Below are 15,667 nucleotides of genomic sequence, written 5' to 3'. Positions count from 1 at the left end.
TTGAGAAAGCTCACTTGCCATTCCCTGGCTGGATCCACAGCAGCAGTGTGCCAACCTGTTACATTCCTCCCCCTGCAGTCTGGTTTCCTCCCCCCATGTGTAGCCTCTTTGCGATCCAACTCCAAAGAAGCTTGTTGTTGTCTGATGCTCTACCATCTCTGTCAGCCTCATTCCTGATCTCCCCTGGAGCTCACCTCCTGCCTCATTCCTGGTCACATCTCATCCATATAGCAATGGCAGCAACAGAGCCATTTAAAGGATAACAACCTACTACTCCTGACAGCTAATGGAATTATTCCTTTAGCTCAAGAGATAGAGAGAGGTCTGTCCTTCAGTGCTAAAAGTGGGATCCGGGCCACTGGTACAAAACCCTCTGATAAGCTATGGAGGTAGAGGTAAAATGTTTACACTGATCATGGGTACACGGCACTGGCTCAGGGCTATGTGATCTGGGTTCAATTCTGGCTCTGCCATTTACTCCCTGTGATTTTTGGGTTGGTCACTTCCTCTCACTGGGCATCAGGTTCCCCAGCTGTAAAATGGGAATTTACACTGTTTACACTGTGAGCTCTTTCAGGCAGGGAGTGTGTATCTCTGTATATCTGTGCAGTGCCTGGCACAATGGGGCACTGATCTCGGGGAAGGACTGTGTGCAGCGCCTGGCACAATGGGGCCCCACTCTCAGGTAGGGACTATGCAACGCCTGGTACAATGGGGCCCCGATCTCAGTCTGGGGTCCTGATCTTGGTTATGGTCTGTAGGCGCTACCTTTATCCAAACAATAATATATTGGATGCATTTGAGTTCCCCGTTAGTTAATGAAAAATGAAAAAGAAAAAAAAGGGCAGCTGGAAGAAATAGGAACCCTAAGAGAAGATCATTAAATAAACAGTAATTCCTGTTTTATTCAATCAATAGGGAATGAATCACCATTACTTTGAAGAGGTTAAAAAATTCTCCTTTATTCTGAAGCGTCGTGTCGAGCACAGGCAATAAACCATCATGCAATTGACATAAGCTGGTGGCGGGAATGCATCATTTATTCCCTGTTAATGACCTGGAGCCTTTATGTAAATGAAATCTGTGCCGCTCAGGGTGCTGAGGCTTTCTGCTCTGCTTTCAGTGCTCGCTGTACTCTTCGTTGTTACGCACCGATTCCATGGGCTGCTGATCGATTTAATCAAACAGGACGTGCTCTGTAGTGAAGAGGGCGTTTTGTGTGGCAGTGGCTGTGTGGTTAAGGCACTGGACAGGGGCTCAGGGGATCTGGATTCAATTTCTGGGGCTACCACAGTCTCCCTGTGTGACCCTTAAAGACACATGGGTCTTAGTTTTCAGCTGTGACTAATGGCTTTGAGTCTGAGCCCCCCCAAACTGAAAATCCAGCTCCCGTCATGAATTCAGACTCCTCCCCCTCCAGATCACTTGTCCCTTTCAAGAATTTTAATTATAAGCTGGGGACGCATCGGTTGGAAGTAATGGAAGAGGAGAAGGACCTCGGAGTCCTGGTTGATCGCAGGATGACTATGAGTCGGCAATGTGACGTGGCCGTGAAAAAAGCTAATGCGGTCTTGGGATGCATTAGGCGAGGTATTTCTAGTAGGGATAAGGAGGTGCTGGTTCCGTTATACAAGGCACTGGTGAGACCTCATTTGGAGTACTGTGTGCAGTTCTGGTCTCCCATGTTTAAAAAGGATGAAATTAAACTGGAACGGGTACAGAGAGGGGCCACTAGGATGATCCGAGGAATGGATAATCTGTCGTATGAAAGGAGATTCGAGGAGCTCGGTTTGTTCACCTTAACCAAAAGAAGGCTGAGGGGGGATATGATTGCTCTCTTTAAATATATCAGAGGGATAAATACCAGGGAGGGAGAGGAATTATTTCAGCTCAGTACTAATGTGGACACGAGAACGAATGGATATAAACTGGCCGTGGGGAAGTTTAGGCTTGACATTAGACAAAGGTTTCTAACCATCAGAGGGGTGAAGTTTTGGAACGGTCTTCCGAGGGAAACAGTGGGGGCGAAAGACCTCTCTGGCTTTAAGATTAAGCTTGATAAGTTTATGGAGGGGATGGTTTGATGGGATAACGTGATTTTAGTCAATAGGTCAATAACGTGCCATCGCTGGTAATTAGTAACAATGGTCAATGATGGGATATTAAAAGTTACTACAGAGAACTTTTTCCAGAGGGTCTGGCTAGAGAATCTTGCCTGCATGCTCGGGGTTCAGCTGATCGCCATATTTGGGGTCGGGAAGGAATTTTCCTCCAAGGTAGATTGGCAGAGGCCCTGGAGGTTTTTCGCCTTCCTCCGCAGCATGGGGCAGGGGTCGCTTGCTGGAGGATTCTCTGCATCTTGAAGTCTTTAAACCATGATTTGGGGACTTCAACAGCTGAGTCAAGGGGGAGAATTCTTCCAGGAGTGGGTGGGTCAGCTTTTGTGGCCTGCATCATGCGGGAGGTCAGACTAGATGATCATAATGGTCCCTTTTGACCTTAGAGTCTATGAATCTATGAGTCTTTCGAAAATGTAAGCCCTGACCTTTCTGCACCTCAGTTTCCCCATTTGTTACACTGTGGGTATTATTATTTATAGTAGGGTAGTGCCTAGAAGCCCACTAAGATCACGGCACCATCATGCCGGATGCTGCACAGACGCATAGTGAGAGGCAGTCCCTGCCCCCGAACAGTTCCCGGTTGAGACTAGACAGGCAAAGGGTGGGAAAAGAACCCAAGGCACCAAGAGTGGAGATGACTTGCCCAAGGTCACTCAGCAGGTCAGTGGCAGAGATGGGACTCTGTTCACTAGACCTCACTACCCTTTAAAGCTGGGCTAATAATGCTGCTCCCCCATGGGTGATGTGAGGTTACGTTCATTGAGGCTTGTGAGGCACTCAGGGTCTGCCATGATGGGGCCAGATAAGCAGCGGCAGATAGCCGGGCAGCACCGCAACCTTCCCTTTGGCAGGGCCATAGCGACAGTAGCCCCTGGGCACTCAGTGAATTTCAGTGACGGGGCGTTCTGGGAGAGATACAGAGCGGGCACAGGTTTTATTCTAGCTGTCTGTTGGCGCAATCTAGTATCCGGAGCAAGTATTACAGCAGCCAGCACCTTGTGCCCAGCCATCTGCCCACAGACCACGAGGCCTTCGCAGAACACAGTTTGAGATTTGCTGGGCTTCGCATTTCGATAGGGGGTTGTACGTTCAAAGCACTTTTTGGACATTCGTTAACCCTCCCAGAACTGCTATGAAGCAGGTAGCGAATTGTGATTTGCATTGTAGTGGCAAATCGATGCACCAAAGGAAGTCAGGGCCCCATTGTGCTGGGCACTATACAGACCCTGACTGAGATCAGGGCTCCCATTGCCCCAGCAATTGCACAGACCCCAGCTGGGCCTGGCCGTTCAGAGCCCCGGCACCTCTGAGCCTGGCATTTCAGAACCTGGCACCTCTGTCAGTTATAAAAGTAAAAAAATTGCTTGAGCCAAGCACCTAATTGCTTGAGCCCCGGGGCTCTTTCATTACAAATTAAGCACTGGATACAGTCCCTGTCAGGAAATGCTCACAATCTGATTAGACAAGGCAGACACAGTGAGGTAATAGTCTCACCAGGATACTGGTGTGGAAACTGAGGCACGGTGAGGACAAGGGATTTGCCCAAAGTGACACAGTGAGTCAGCAGGACTAGAATCCAGGTCTCTAAACTCTAACCCAGAGACCATGCCCTAGCCATCTAAACATTGCAGTAAGCTGCCAAAATGGCAGGCAGTGTGTTCTAGTGGATAGAGCACTGGACAGCGACTCAGGAGCCCCGGGAACTCTCTCGGCCTCTGTCACTGGCCGGCTGGGTGACTTTGGGCAGCTCAGGTCACCACTCTGCCTCAGTTTGCCCAGCTGTGAAAGGGGGATAAGGATCCTGACCTGCTCTGAAAGCTACTGAGGAGAAGCGCTAGAGAGGTGCACTAGGTCTCATTATAATAGTGTCAAATCCCAGGCTTTCTGTGGAAATTTCCCGGTGTCACTTCGGCTCAGAGGGGAGATGAAGTGATGGCTTCAGCAGCAGCCCAGCCTGGCTGCCATGCTCTGGGCAGCACAGAGATGATTAAGGACAGGATCCTGCCTCCTGGGGATTCGTTGAAAAAATTCTCCCTGGGGCTCCATCTTCCCGGGGCTCACGGCCTTCCTGTTCCTTCTCTCTCCCTCGTCCCTTGCTCCTGGACATGGGAACAGCAGCTTTTCTTTTTAAACCTTTTCCTCTCCCCGCCATGGGGAGTTATGTAACCCTTCCTTTAAGTGCAATGTTCGTCACCACGGCAACCCAGGGCCATGTCACCAGTGGCGAATTCTGCCTGTTGGCTGGCTCTGAGCGAGTGTAGGAGCAGGTCAATAGCAGATGCACCCTCTGGGGGAGAGTTACGTGCTTCCCTTGTGGGAGGATTGACTTGGGGATCAGCCCCCCGTCTTCTCTAGCCCTGTGATCCTTCTGGCAAGGCCACAGCTGCAGCAGGCCTCTTATGGAACAAAGGCGGTGGGCTGTGAGAGAAGCAGTGTGGGCGAGTGGGTAAGCCACTGCCTTGCCCTGGGAATCAGGAGACCCGAGCTATGCCACACACCTGCCGTGTGACGCCTGTGCCTCGCAGTCCCCTCCCGTCCTGTGTCTATCTTGTCTATTTGCAGTGTCTTCGGGGCAGGGACTGCCTCTTGGTAGGTGGATGTACAGCACCTAGCGGACCAGGGGGCCAGTATTGGATGTTACAGTGACATTACATCATCATCATCCTAATGATCCTACAAAACTGTTCCTGAAGTTTCTGCTCAAAACAGGTGGTTGCATCATAACCCCGCATTTACAGATGGGGAAACTGAGGCACAGAGCAGGGAAGGGGCTTGTGCAAGGTCACACAGTACAGAGCTAGGAGCAGAACCCAGATCTTCAGAGTCCCAGGTCTCTGCTCCGACCTATGGGCTATGCTGCCTCTGTGCCCGCTGACATAGGGGCACAATGAAACTGAGGGTTGTCTTTGCGGTGCACTCCAGCCAGATGAAAGGAGCTGTGTATGCCCATGCAGACGCCTATGACTGTCAAATGGCATCGTTCTGCAGCCTTTAAACAACTGCTCCCGCCCCAGAGTGAGGGTGTTATTTGCTCTGGAGCAAGGGGGCGGTTGCTCCCTCAAACTTGGTTCCCCCCCCGACTTTTCATAGGTCTGTCTATTCCATTATCTCTTCCACTCCCCACCCAGACTTTGCCAGATACAATATAATCACATATCATCTTCCATATGCTGACACAACATGGCCCCACCCCTGAATGTTTCTGAAATGATGCCCCTGCCTCAGAGGTGGTTGCATTTTGCTGGCAGGTGAAGTGACTATTGCATAGGTACAGGATTTGAATTTCACACGCGGGCGCATTATTCGCCAGCTGGGCACTCCGGTTATTATTGCTAATGGTTATCAAATGAGGGGGGGAAGTGCAGTCAGACACGCGGCGGCTGGATCCTTTCTGAACACTCCATTCCCAGGAATTATCCGTCTCTCTGGCCAGGCTCTGATCTGCCCTTTGAAAGCAAACCGGCAGCCTGTATTTTGATCCTTCCCAGTGGGCAGTGTCTGCAGGCAAAGGGCATCCTCTGCGCCAACCAGAAGAGGTTCCAGATACAATGGTGACGAGTGCATTGGAAACACCAGCTAGGCTGGGGCCGTGGTTGCAGAAGCGAGCTGTAAACAAAGGGGTGCATGGCACATTTGCACCAGGAGGTGGCACTGGTGCTTCACTGATGCTCCATGATGAGCTATGATGCCCTCTCCCTATGTGCCCTGCAACCAGTGTAAGTGTTGGGGGCGGGGGGGGGGGGGGGGAGGCAGGGGGTTGTTCCTGGGATTGGATTGTACTGGCAGTGCCCCAGCAGGGTGGGCATGAAACCCATAAACCATGTCGTGTCACGGATTCTCTGGCCCTAATTTTGGAAGCTGATCATCTTTTCTTTCCACATACCCCTTCCTCCTCCCTCCTCCGCCCCATCTCAGGGCACTAGCACCATGGGAATTTCACCTCCTTACATCTTGTCTGGACCCCATCAAGCTCTTCTGTGGATCCCGACAGAGCCTGCGCTCTGTCTTCTGAGAGGGTGGGCCTGGTTCCCTCTCCGAGGGATTTCAGCATTAATTAGGATCCATGTATCTTTTATCCAGGCTGAGGCTTAATGCTTCGATTGATCGCGATAATACAAAGCTAATCCCTCTGGATGGCTGGAGTGAATGTGAGTGTAAGAGGAATGGATGGCAGCGCCGGGCCATGCCAACTAGCTGACTACATGATGTGCACACTGCAACATAACCTCCAGCTCCAAACAACCCACCTCCCCGTTCTCCTCTTTCACTATCACCCTCTCATTTACTCTCTTCTCTCACGTATTTTTCGCTCCTTTTGATCAATTTCACTTTCTCTCCCATTCTGCTTTCGGAGTCTTTCACAATTGTTTCTCTTTTCTCTCACTAGTTCTCGTTCTATTCTATCACCTCTGCTGCTCACAATTCAAGAAGGATGTTGATATATTGGAGAGGGTTCAGAGAAGAGCCAAGAGGATGATTGAGGGATTAGAAAACCTGCCTTGTGGTCATAGGCTGTAGGAGTTCAATCTATTCATCTTAACAAAGAGAAGGTTAAGGGCTGACTTGATCACTGTCTATAAGTACCTACATGAGGAATAAACATTTGATAATGGGCTCTTCAGTCCAGCAGACAAAGGTATAACAAGATGTAATGGCTGGAAGCGGAAGCTAGATAAATTCAGACAGGAAATAAGGTGCACATTTTTAGCAGTGAGGGTAATTACCCATTGGAACAATGTACCAAGGGCTGTGGGGGATTCTCCATCACTGGCAATTTCTAAATCAAGACTGGATATTTTTGTAATAGATTTACTCTAGTTCTACTAGGAATTAATTCAGGGAAGTTCTATAGCCTGAGTTATACAGCAGGTCAAACTAGTTCCCTTCTGGGCTTAGAATCTATGATTCTACCAATCTTTTCTCTCGTCCCAAAGGTTTTATTACAAATCCAAACCCAGTCCCAGGTTCCCACAAACCTGTTGGGGGCTTGTCTACACAGGAAAACATTATCAATCATACCACTATCATTGTACCTGGACAGTTAAAAACCCCTATAGTTATACCGGTGTAACTCGCCATGTGGACACGAAGTACTCCAGTACAAGAGTGGTTGTTGTTTGGTTTATCTTTAACCCCCTTCCCAAGTGACATATGCTAAACCAAAAAAGACCCCTCTTATACTGAGATAAGTGTCCATATGAAGGTTATACTGATATAACTATACCCATTTAAATTCACCCCTTGGGGTACGTCCGATTCGGCGGGTAGTAATCGATCTATCGGGGATTGCTATATCATGTCTTGTCTAGACACGATATAGCGATCTCTGAATGCGCTCCCCGTTGATTCTGGAACTCCACCAGGGCGAGCGGCGGTAGCAGAGTCGACGGGGGAGCCGCAGCCGTCGATCTTGCGCCGTGAGGACGGGAGGTAAATCGAAATAAGATACGTCGACTTCAGCGACACTATTCCTGTAGCTGAAGTTGCGTATCTTACATCGACCCCCCCCCAGTATAGACCAGCCCTTAGTTTTTCTCCCTGGAGGCAAGTCCCTCTACAGGAGAGGTTATAGCTCAAGTAAATTGATTGTCAATTAACTCAAGATAATTAACATATTTGCACAGGCTGGTCTGGACTCTCCCCAAGTGCTTGTTCCAGGACACAGATGTTTGTGATGAGTCCTAGAACCAGGCAACCTAAGTCCTGCTCTGGGAGTGGGGCTGAAATGCAGCAGGGCCTCGCTGTTTGGGTTCTATTCTATTCTCTCCTACTTCTTATCCCACCTACATCATTGCTGTATCTAGAGATTGGACTTTTAAAGGTATTTAGGTGCCTAAGATGCAGATAGGAGCCCAATCCCCCGAGGGTGGGCACATTATATTGATATAACTGTACTTATCCCGGTGTAGCTATTCCCACACGAGTAGGTGAAAATGCTATACCAGTAAAATAATTAATACCTAGCATTTATATAGCACTTTTCATCTTTAGATCATAAAGCACCTTTATACCACTCTAAGTCCAGGTCATAAAATCATAAAATATTAGTTTTGGAAGAGACCTCAGGAGGTCATCTAGTCCAACCCCCTGCTCAAAGCAGGACCAACCCCAACTAAATCATCTCAGCCAGGGCTTTGTCAAGCCGGGCCTTAAAAACCTCTAAGGATGGAGATTCCACCAACTCCCTAGGTAACCCATTCCAGTGCTTCACCATCCTCCTAGTGAAACAGTGTTTCCTAATATTCAACGTAGACCTCCTCCACTGCAACTTGAGACCATTGTTTCTTGTTCTGTCATCTGCCACCACTGAGAAGAGCCAAGCTCCATCCTCTTTGGAACCCCCCTTCAGGTAGTTGAAGGCTGTTATCAAATCCCGCCTCACTCTTCTCTTCTGCCGACTAAATAAACCCAGTTTTTCTCCTCATAATTCATGTGCCCCAGCCCCCTGATTATTTTTGTTGCCCTCCGCTGGACTCTCTCCAATTTGTCCACATCCTTTCTGTAACGGGGGTCCCAAAACTAGACGCAATACTCCAGATGTGGCCTCACTAGTGCTAAATAGAAGGGAATAATCACTTCCCTCGATCTGCTGGCAATGCTCCTACTAATGCAGCCCAAAATGCCGTTAGCCTTCTTGGCAACAAGGGCACACTGTTGACTCATATCCAGCTTCTCGTCCACTATAATCCCCAGGTCCTTTTCTGCAGAACTGCAGTTTAGCCAGTCAGTCCCCAGCCTGTAGCGGTGCATGGGATTCTTCCGTCCTAAGTGCAGGACTCTGCACTTGTCCTTGCTGAACCTTATCAAATTTCTTTTGGCCCAATCCTCCAATTTGTCAAAGTCACTCTGGACCCTATCCCTACTCTCCAGCTTATCTACCTCTCCTCCCAGCTTAGTGTCATCCACGAACTTGCTGAGGGTGCAATCCATCCCATCATCCGGATCATTAATGAAGATATTGAACAAAACCGGCCCCAGGACAGACCCCTGGGGCACTCCACTTGATACCGGCTGCCAACTAGACATCGAGCTGTTGATCACTACCCGTTAAGCCCGACGATCTAGCCAACTTTCTATCCATCTTATAGTTCATTCGTCCAATCCATACTTTTTTAACTTGCTGGCAAGAATACTGTGGGAGACCCTATCAAAAGCTTTGCTAAAGTCAAGATATACCACGTCCACGTCCCCATATCCACAGAGCCAGTTATCTCATCATAGAAGGCAATCGGGTTCGTCAGGCATGACTTGCCCTTGGTGAATCTATGTTGACTGTTCCTGATCACCTTCCTCTCCTTCAAGTGCTTCAAAATGGATTCCTTGAGGACCTGCTCCATGATTTTTTCAGGGACTGAGGTGAGGCTGACTGGTCTGTAGTTCCCCGGATTCTCCTTCTTCCCTTTTTAAAAGATGAGCACTATATTTGCCTTTTTCCAATTGTTCGGGGCCCTCTCCCGATCACCACGAGCTTTCAAAGATAATGGCCAATGGCTCTGCAATCACATCAGCCAACTCCCTCGGCACCCTCGGATGCATTAGATTTGGACCCATGGACTTGTGCATGTCCAGCTTTTCTAAATAGTCCTTAACTTGTTCTTTCACCAGTGAGGGCTGCTCACCTCTCCTCATACTGTGCTGCCCAGTGCAGCAGTCTGGGAGCTGACCTTGTCTGTGAAGACCGAGGCAAAAAAAAGCATTGAGTACTTCAGCTTTTTCCACATCACCTGTCACTAGGTTGCCTCCCCCTTTCAGTAAGGGTCCCACACTTTCCCTGACCTTCTTCTTGTTGCTAACATACCTGTAGAAACCCTTCTTGTTACCCTTCACATCCCTTGCTAGCGGCAACTCCAATTGTGCTTTGGCCTTCCTGATTACACCCCTGCATGCTCGAGCAATGTTTTATACTCCTCCCTAATCATCTGTCCAAGTTTCCACTTTTTGTAAGCTTCTTTTTTGTGTTTAAGCTCACTGAAGATTTCTCTGTTAAGCCAAGCTGGTTGCCTGCCATATTTATTATTCTTTCTGCACATCAGGATGGTTTGTTCCTGCGACCTCCATAAGGCTTCTTTAAAATACAGCCAGCCCTCCTGGACTCCTTTCCCCCTCATATTAGCCTCCCAGGGGATCCTGCCCATCAGTTCCCTGAGGGAGTCAAAGTCTGCTTTTCTGAAACCCAGGGTCCATATTCTGCTACTCTCCTTTCTTCCTTTTATCAGGATCCTGAACTCAACCATCTCACGGTCTCTGCTGCCCAGGTTGCCACCCACATCTACTTCCCCTACCAATTCTTCCCTGTTTGTGAGCAGCAGGTCAAGAGGAGCACAGCCCCTAGTTGGTTCCCCCAGCACTTGCACCAGGAAGTTGTCCCCAACACTCTCCAAAAACTTCCTGGATTGTCTGTGCACTGCTGTATTGCTCTCCCAGCAGACGTCAGGGTGATTGAAGTCCCCCATGAGAACCAGGGCCTGTGATCTGTAAACTTCTGTTAGTTGTCTGAAGAAAGCCTCGTCTACCTCATCTCCCTGGTCTGGTGGTCTATAGCGGACGTCCACCACGACATCACCCTTGTTACTCTCGCCTCTAAACTTAACCCAAAAACTCTCAACAGGCTTTTCTCCAGTTTCATACTGAAGCTCTGAGCAATCATACAGACTTCACACTACAGACTTCTGCCAGCACTGGATTCCAAACCGGCAAAGCTGTGTTGGCAGAAGTCTGTAGCGTAGCTGCCGCTAGACCAGCAAAACTGAACTTTTACTGCTGTAGCTTGTTCTTCGGGATACAGTTACCTCCACACCAGAAGCATGTTGTGGGTGTAGTATACTGGTGTTCCTATACCAGTACAGCACTCCTAGTGTAGCCACAGCCTAACTATCGGGGTAAAAGAATCACACACCCCCAACCAACATTTTTATACCAAGACAAAAACTGGGTAACCCAGGCCTGAGAGTTTATCTGTGTTTCATTAGCAATGAGTGAAGCTGGATGCAGGCGCATGTGAACACGTGGAAAAGTATTAAATCCTGTGTACTGCTGTATCCATTTGGCTGAGTTGCTTTCAGCCAGACTCTACCAGCGCCCTGTTCCCCTGGTGTCCCTTCAACAATAACCCCTTCAAGGAACATGGGCCCTCTGATTCCATGCCCATGAAAATTAACCCAGAATAAGGTCGAGTGTGAATTTAAAATGGATTAACTATTCCAGATCGACTCCATGTGTGAACGAGGCTACGTCTTCACTGCCAAAACTGGCGTGTTCTTTCAGCGAGATAACTAACCTACTGACATATGTAATTAGCTTTCACTGTGAAACCCTAGTGGAGACAAGGTTCTGTAGCTTTTACTGCAATATAGCTAGGTAGGGTTGACATTATAGGCTCCCCCAGCCAGGTGTGACCTCCTTCAACTATGGCAAAAACTCCAGTGTCTTGACTCCAGCCTGATTTCCCAGCAAGAGAGCTACAGCAATGGGAAAACTCTCCTTTTACTGCAGTGAAGACAAAGCCAGAGTTCACTGATTGCCAATCAACATGTGCTAACTAAGCCAGTTGTAAACAGCAATGGGGGCACTTCCCACCTCCTGGCCCTTGTTCACCCCAGGATTGTCACCTCCTTGTCTCTTGGCCCAGCAGCCAGCATGTATTCTCCGAGGCTGCCCTGACCTCTGCTGGCCCCCTATGGCAAAGACAGCACCCGAAGGAACATTCCTTAGGTGCAGCACTCAGTGCAACTCCAAGGGAACTGGTGATGTTTTTCTTTGCAACGCACAATTAGCCTGTGGAACTCACTGCCACATGATGTCACTGTGGTTAAAAGCTTAGTAGACTCAATAAAGGAGCAGGCAGCTGTAGGAACCTGTCTGTCTATCACCAATTGCAGGCAGATGGAGACCCAGACCTTTGTGCCCATGTGCTGGGTTCGTGGAGAAGCTTCACTTTAGCCCCTTCTTCTGCAATGCACTGAATAATTATTAGAATGTCCTCGGCTTTGCTTTCTGTCACTAGCCATTAGAATTGTAGCAGGTTTATGGATCGCTGTAGCCCTAAGGGCAGCTAATGATCAACAGGAGACCTTACCCGGTGTCACTCTGCTTTGGGTTTCAATGCCCTGGGCTCTTTGCTGCTAACTAGTGGTGCCTCTCCCTGACTGTTTAAAGAAGTTAGGAACCCAACCTCACCTCCCAATGTGGTTCAACTATCCCTGACCCAGTATTTACTCCTATGATTAGCCTGACACCGTGGACATATATTCTTCTGACACCTCCATAATAGATGAGCCAACAATCAAGGCACACTTTATTTACAAGGGGAAATACAGACAAAGCATGTAAAGGGAAGAGGAAGGTGGATTTGAAGTGGGTACATGCGTAACACTATGCAACCTGCAGGTAACACAGCCCCAGGGTGGATTTCCCTGAATTCATAAGTCCAGTTTATTCCACACTAGTGAGCTCCATAATGTGGAGGAACCCACGTGCCTTGATGAGTCATTGCAGGCCTGAAGGTGCTTGAGTGCAGTGAGGTGATGAGGGGACTGATTCGCTCAGGGGGCCAACCTCTCTGCTGCAGCAATCGGTGTTACTCGCAGTGGAAAGTCCTCACAGCCTAGGGGGCCTCCATGGTGTTTCTAAGTCCAGTTTATCTCTGCTAGAATAGTTCAGCAAACGACTTTCAGGGCAAAATAGGCAACACCCCAGGCAAGGGGAGACAGTCAGGGGATCGCCTGCACTCCCCTCAGGCAGGGGGTCGCCTGCGCTCCCCTCAGGCAGGGGAGACAGAGGATCACCCGTGCTCCCCTCAGGCAGGGGAGACAGTCAAAGGATCACCCTCACACCTCTCAGGCAGGGGAGACAGACAGGGGGCCTCCCGCGCTCCCCTCAGGCAGGGGAGACAGGCCGGGGGTCGCTCGCGCTCCCCTCAGGCAGGGGGAGACAGGCAGGGGGTTGCCCGCGCTCCCCTCAGGTAGGGGAGACAGGCCGGGGGTCGCCCGCACTCCCCTCAGGCAGGGGAGACAGTCAGGGGATCGCCTGCACTCCCCTCAGGTAGGGGAGACAGAGGATGACCCGTGCTCCCCTCAGGCAGGGGAGACAGTCAAAGGATCACCCTCACACCTCTCAGGCAGGGGAGACAGGCAGGGGGCCTCCCGCGCTCCCCTCAGGCAGGGGAGACAGGCCGGGGGTCGCTCGCGCTCCCCTCAGGCAGGGGGAGACAGGCAGGGGGTTGCCCGCACTCCCCTCAGGCAGGGGAGACAGTCAGGGGATCGCCCACATTCTCTCAGGCGGGAGACAGTCAGGGGGTCGCCCACATTCTCTCAGGGAGAGCTCTCCTCCTCTCATCACCCCTTTGATCGACTTAGTGAGCCTTCCTCCTTCCCCCCAGAGTTTGGCCAGTCACCAGGCTCAGCGCCCTGGGCGAGGTGAGCACACTGCCGTCTTCCCCATCTCTTGTCTACCCAGCAACAAGGCTGGCTCCAATGACTATTATTAATCTTCTGGTAACGTGTGGAGGCCTCAACTGAGATCAGGCCCCTGTTGTGCAGAGTGCTGCACAGACAGGGGGTGTGAGATAGTGCCTGCCCCAGCTGAGGTCAGAGCCCCATTGTGCCAGGGGCTGCCCAGACACACAATGAGAGATGATCCCTGCCCTGAAGAACTTAGGGCGAGAGTTTCAAAGGGATTGAGGTACCTAACTGCATCTTTAGGGACCTAAATACCTGTGTAAATCTGGCTCTTAGGCTATGTCTACACTGCAATGAACACCTGCGGCCGGCCCCTGCCAGCTGCCTTGGGCTCAGGCTGTGGGGCTGATTCATTGCAGTGTAGATGTTCGCATTGTCCCTGAGCCTGCATGCCATGCAGCCAGAGTCATCTGGCATGGGCCAGTCATGGGTGTCTAGTTGCAGTGTAGACGGACCCTTCCAGTCTAAATGGACACCGGTTAGTAGGGGAAATTGAGGCACAGAGAGGGGAAGTGCCTTGCCCAAGGTTGTCCAGCAGCTCAGAGCTGGGAATAGAAACCTGGTTTTCTGTATCCTAGTCAAGTGCCCTCCCACCTGGGCCTTATTGCCTTATCAGTGCTGCGCTTGTTTCCCTAGGGATGACCTGCCAGGCCCGGAGCTCCTACCTGATGGACGAGGTGCTGTGGGGACATCGCTTCATGTCAGTGCTGAGCTTGGAGGATGGCTTCTACGAGGTGGACTACAACAGCTTTCACCAGACCTTCGAGGTGCCCACGCCCAGCTGCAGCGCCAAGGAACTGGCTGAGTCCACAGCCCGCATGGACGCCCACCTCTACTGGTCCATTCCCAGCCGGCTGGACGAGAAGGTGGAGGAAGGGACAGAGAAAGAAGCAGGGGATAAGGAGAGGAACGGTAGCCTGGCCAACCCGGAGAGTGAGTCCAAGGTGTAATGGAATGGTGCAGAGGTGGGGAGACAGAGCCAGCCAAGGACAAAGTGTTCGGGCGCAGAATGGAAGATTGGGGGATGGTAGAAGGATGAGAGGAAGGAGACTCATGAAGCAACAGGTGTTTGGGAAGGAGGGATGGACAGAAGAAGGAGTGATAGCTGGCGAAGGAGGTAGAGAGAAGAGTGAATGGGGAGATAAATGGATGGCAGATGTACCCCATTATTTGGGTCTATAAAACAGGGTAAAATGGGTAGTGGTAGCAACTCTGCAGATATGGCGGAGTTGTGTGCAAGGGGTGAATATGCAGCTAATAAATCAGATATTTATAAACATATGTCTATTTTATAGCTGTACAGATAAATGAACGAGGCCCGCTCCATGAAGGAGCAGGAGGAGGGTTTTTATAGCAGTGACATCAATTGTATAGAAGCATGGGATGGCGTGTCATTTTGGAGCAAACAGGTGGGATGGAAGGATGGACCTAAGAACAAGACGGATGAGTGAACGGGACAACAGAAGAGGAGTAGCTGTCCTCAGCGTACGGGTGCGCGGTATGAAGCGCTGGAAGAATGGCCTTGCAGAAAGATGACTATGGAAGCAGAAGAGTGTGGAGCAGCTCGATAAGTGTATGGAGGAGCGAGGGACTGGGTGCACGGACCATGGGGCGGATGGACGGGGGCTATGCACTGGTGTATCTGCATAGCTGGAGAGATAGATGGAGAATGTCAAGGAGTGGAATACATAGGTAGATAAGCTGGAGAAAGGACCCATGAAGACAAGCTCTGTGGTCAACCATGGCTTTGTGATGGGTAACTCAGCAGGTTGAGGGATTTATGCAAAGATTAAACTCATGAACAGGAAGGGTAGATGGATAAAAAGGAAATGAGAGAGAATTACAGCAAAGACCAGGATCGGCTATGGGCAGCATGATGTCGGGTGACCTGCAGAGCGTCCCCAGTGCCCTGCCCTCCCCCGCACTCAGACACACTAGCACCCCCAAAGCTCCCAAGCTTGCTGTTTCTCTTGCTTTCTTTTAATAAAAAAAGGTTTTGAAATGGACATGCCGTCTCCCCTCTGCCGTCCAAGACTTTGGGCCAGATCCTCAACTGGTATAAACCAGAGTTGCGCCATTATCTGCTATATT

At 50.2% G+C, this 15,667-nt stretch overlaps 2 protein-coding genes across 2 annotated transcripts in view; both read left to right on the top strand.

Annotated features, from left to right (window-relative positions):
- The window catches only part of KCNJ9 (potassium inwardly rectifying channel subfamily J member 9), a 31,708-nt gene extending 16,126 nt beyond the window's left edge, over nucleotides 1-15,582 (top strand). Inside the window, exons 3-4 of the mRNA XM_005293759.3 lie at nucleotides 14,213-14,509; nucleotides 14,872-15,582. Coding sequence (XP_005293816.2) covers nucleotides 14,213-14,509; nucleotides 14,872-14,930 — 356 coding nt within the window. The 3' untranslated portion in view covers nucleotides 14,931-15,582. The remainder of the gene's footprint in view (nucleotides 1-14,212; nucleotides 14,510-14,871) is intronic.
- LOC101948039 (junctional adhesion molecule A-like) overlaps nucleotides 1-15,667 on the top strand; it is a 333,339-nt gene that overhangs the window by 254,288 nt on the left and 63,384 nt on the right. The gene's annotated exons all lie outside the window — the stretch shown is intronic.

Source organism: Chrysemys picta, chromosome 20 (assembly GCF_011386835.1).
Source record: "Chrysemys picta bellii isolate R12L10 chromosome 20, ASM1138683v2, whole genome shotgun sequence".
Lineage (NCBI taxonomy): Eukaryota > Metazoa > Chordata > Testudines > Emydidae > Chrysemys > Chrysemys picta.
Note: the sequence above shows the minus strand (reverse complement) of the source record. Positions and strands in the feature narration are given on the sequence as shown.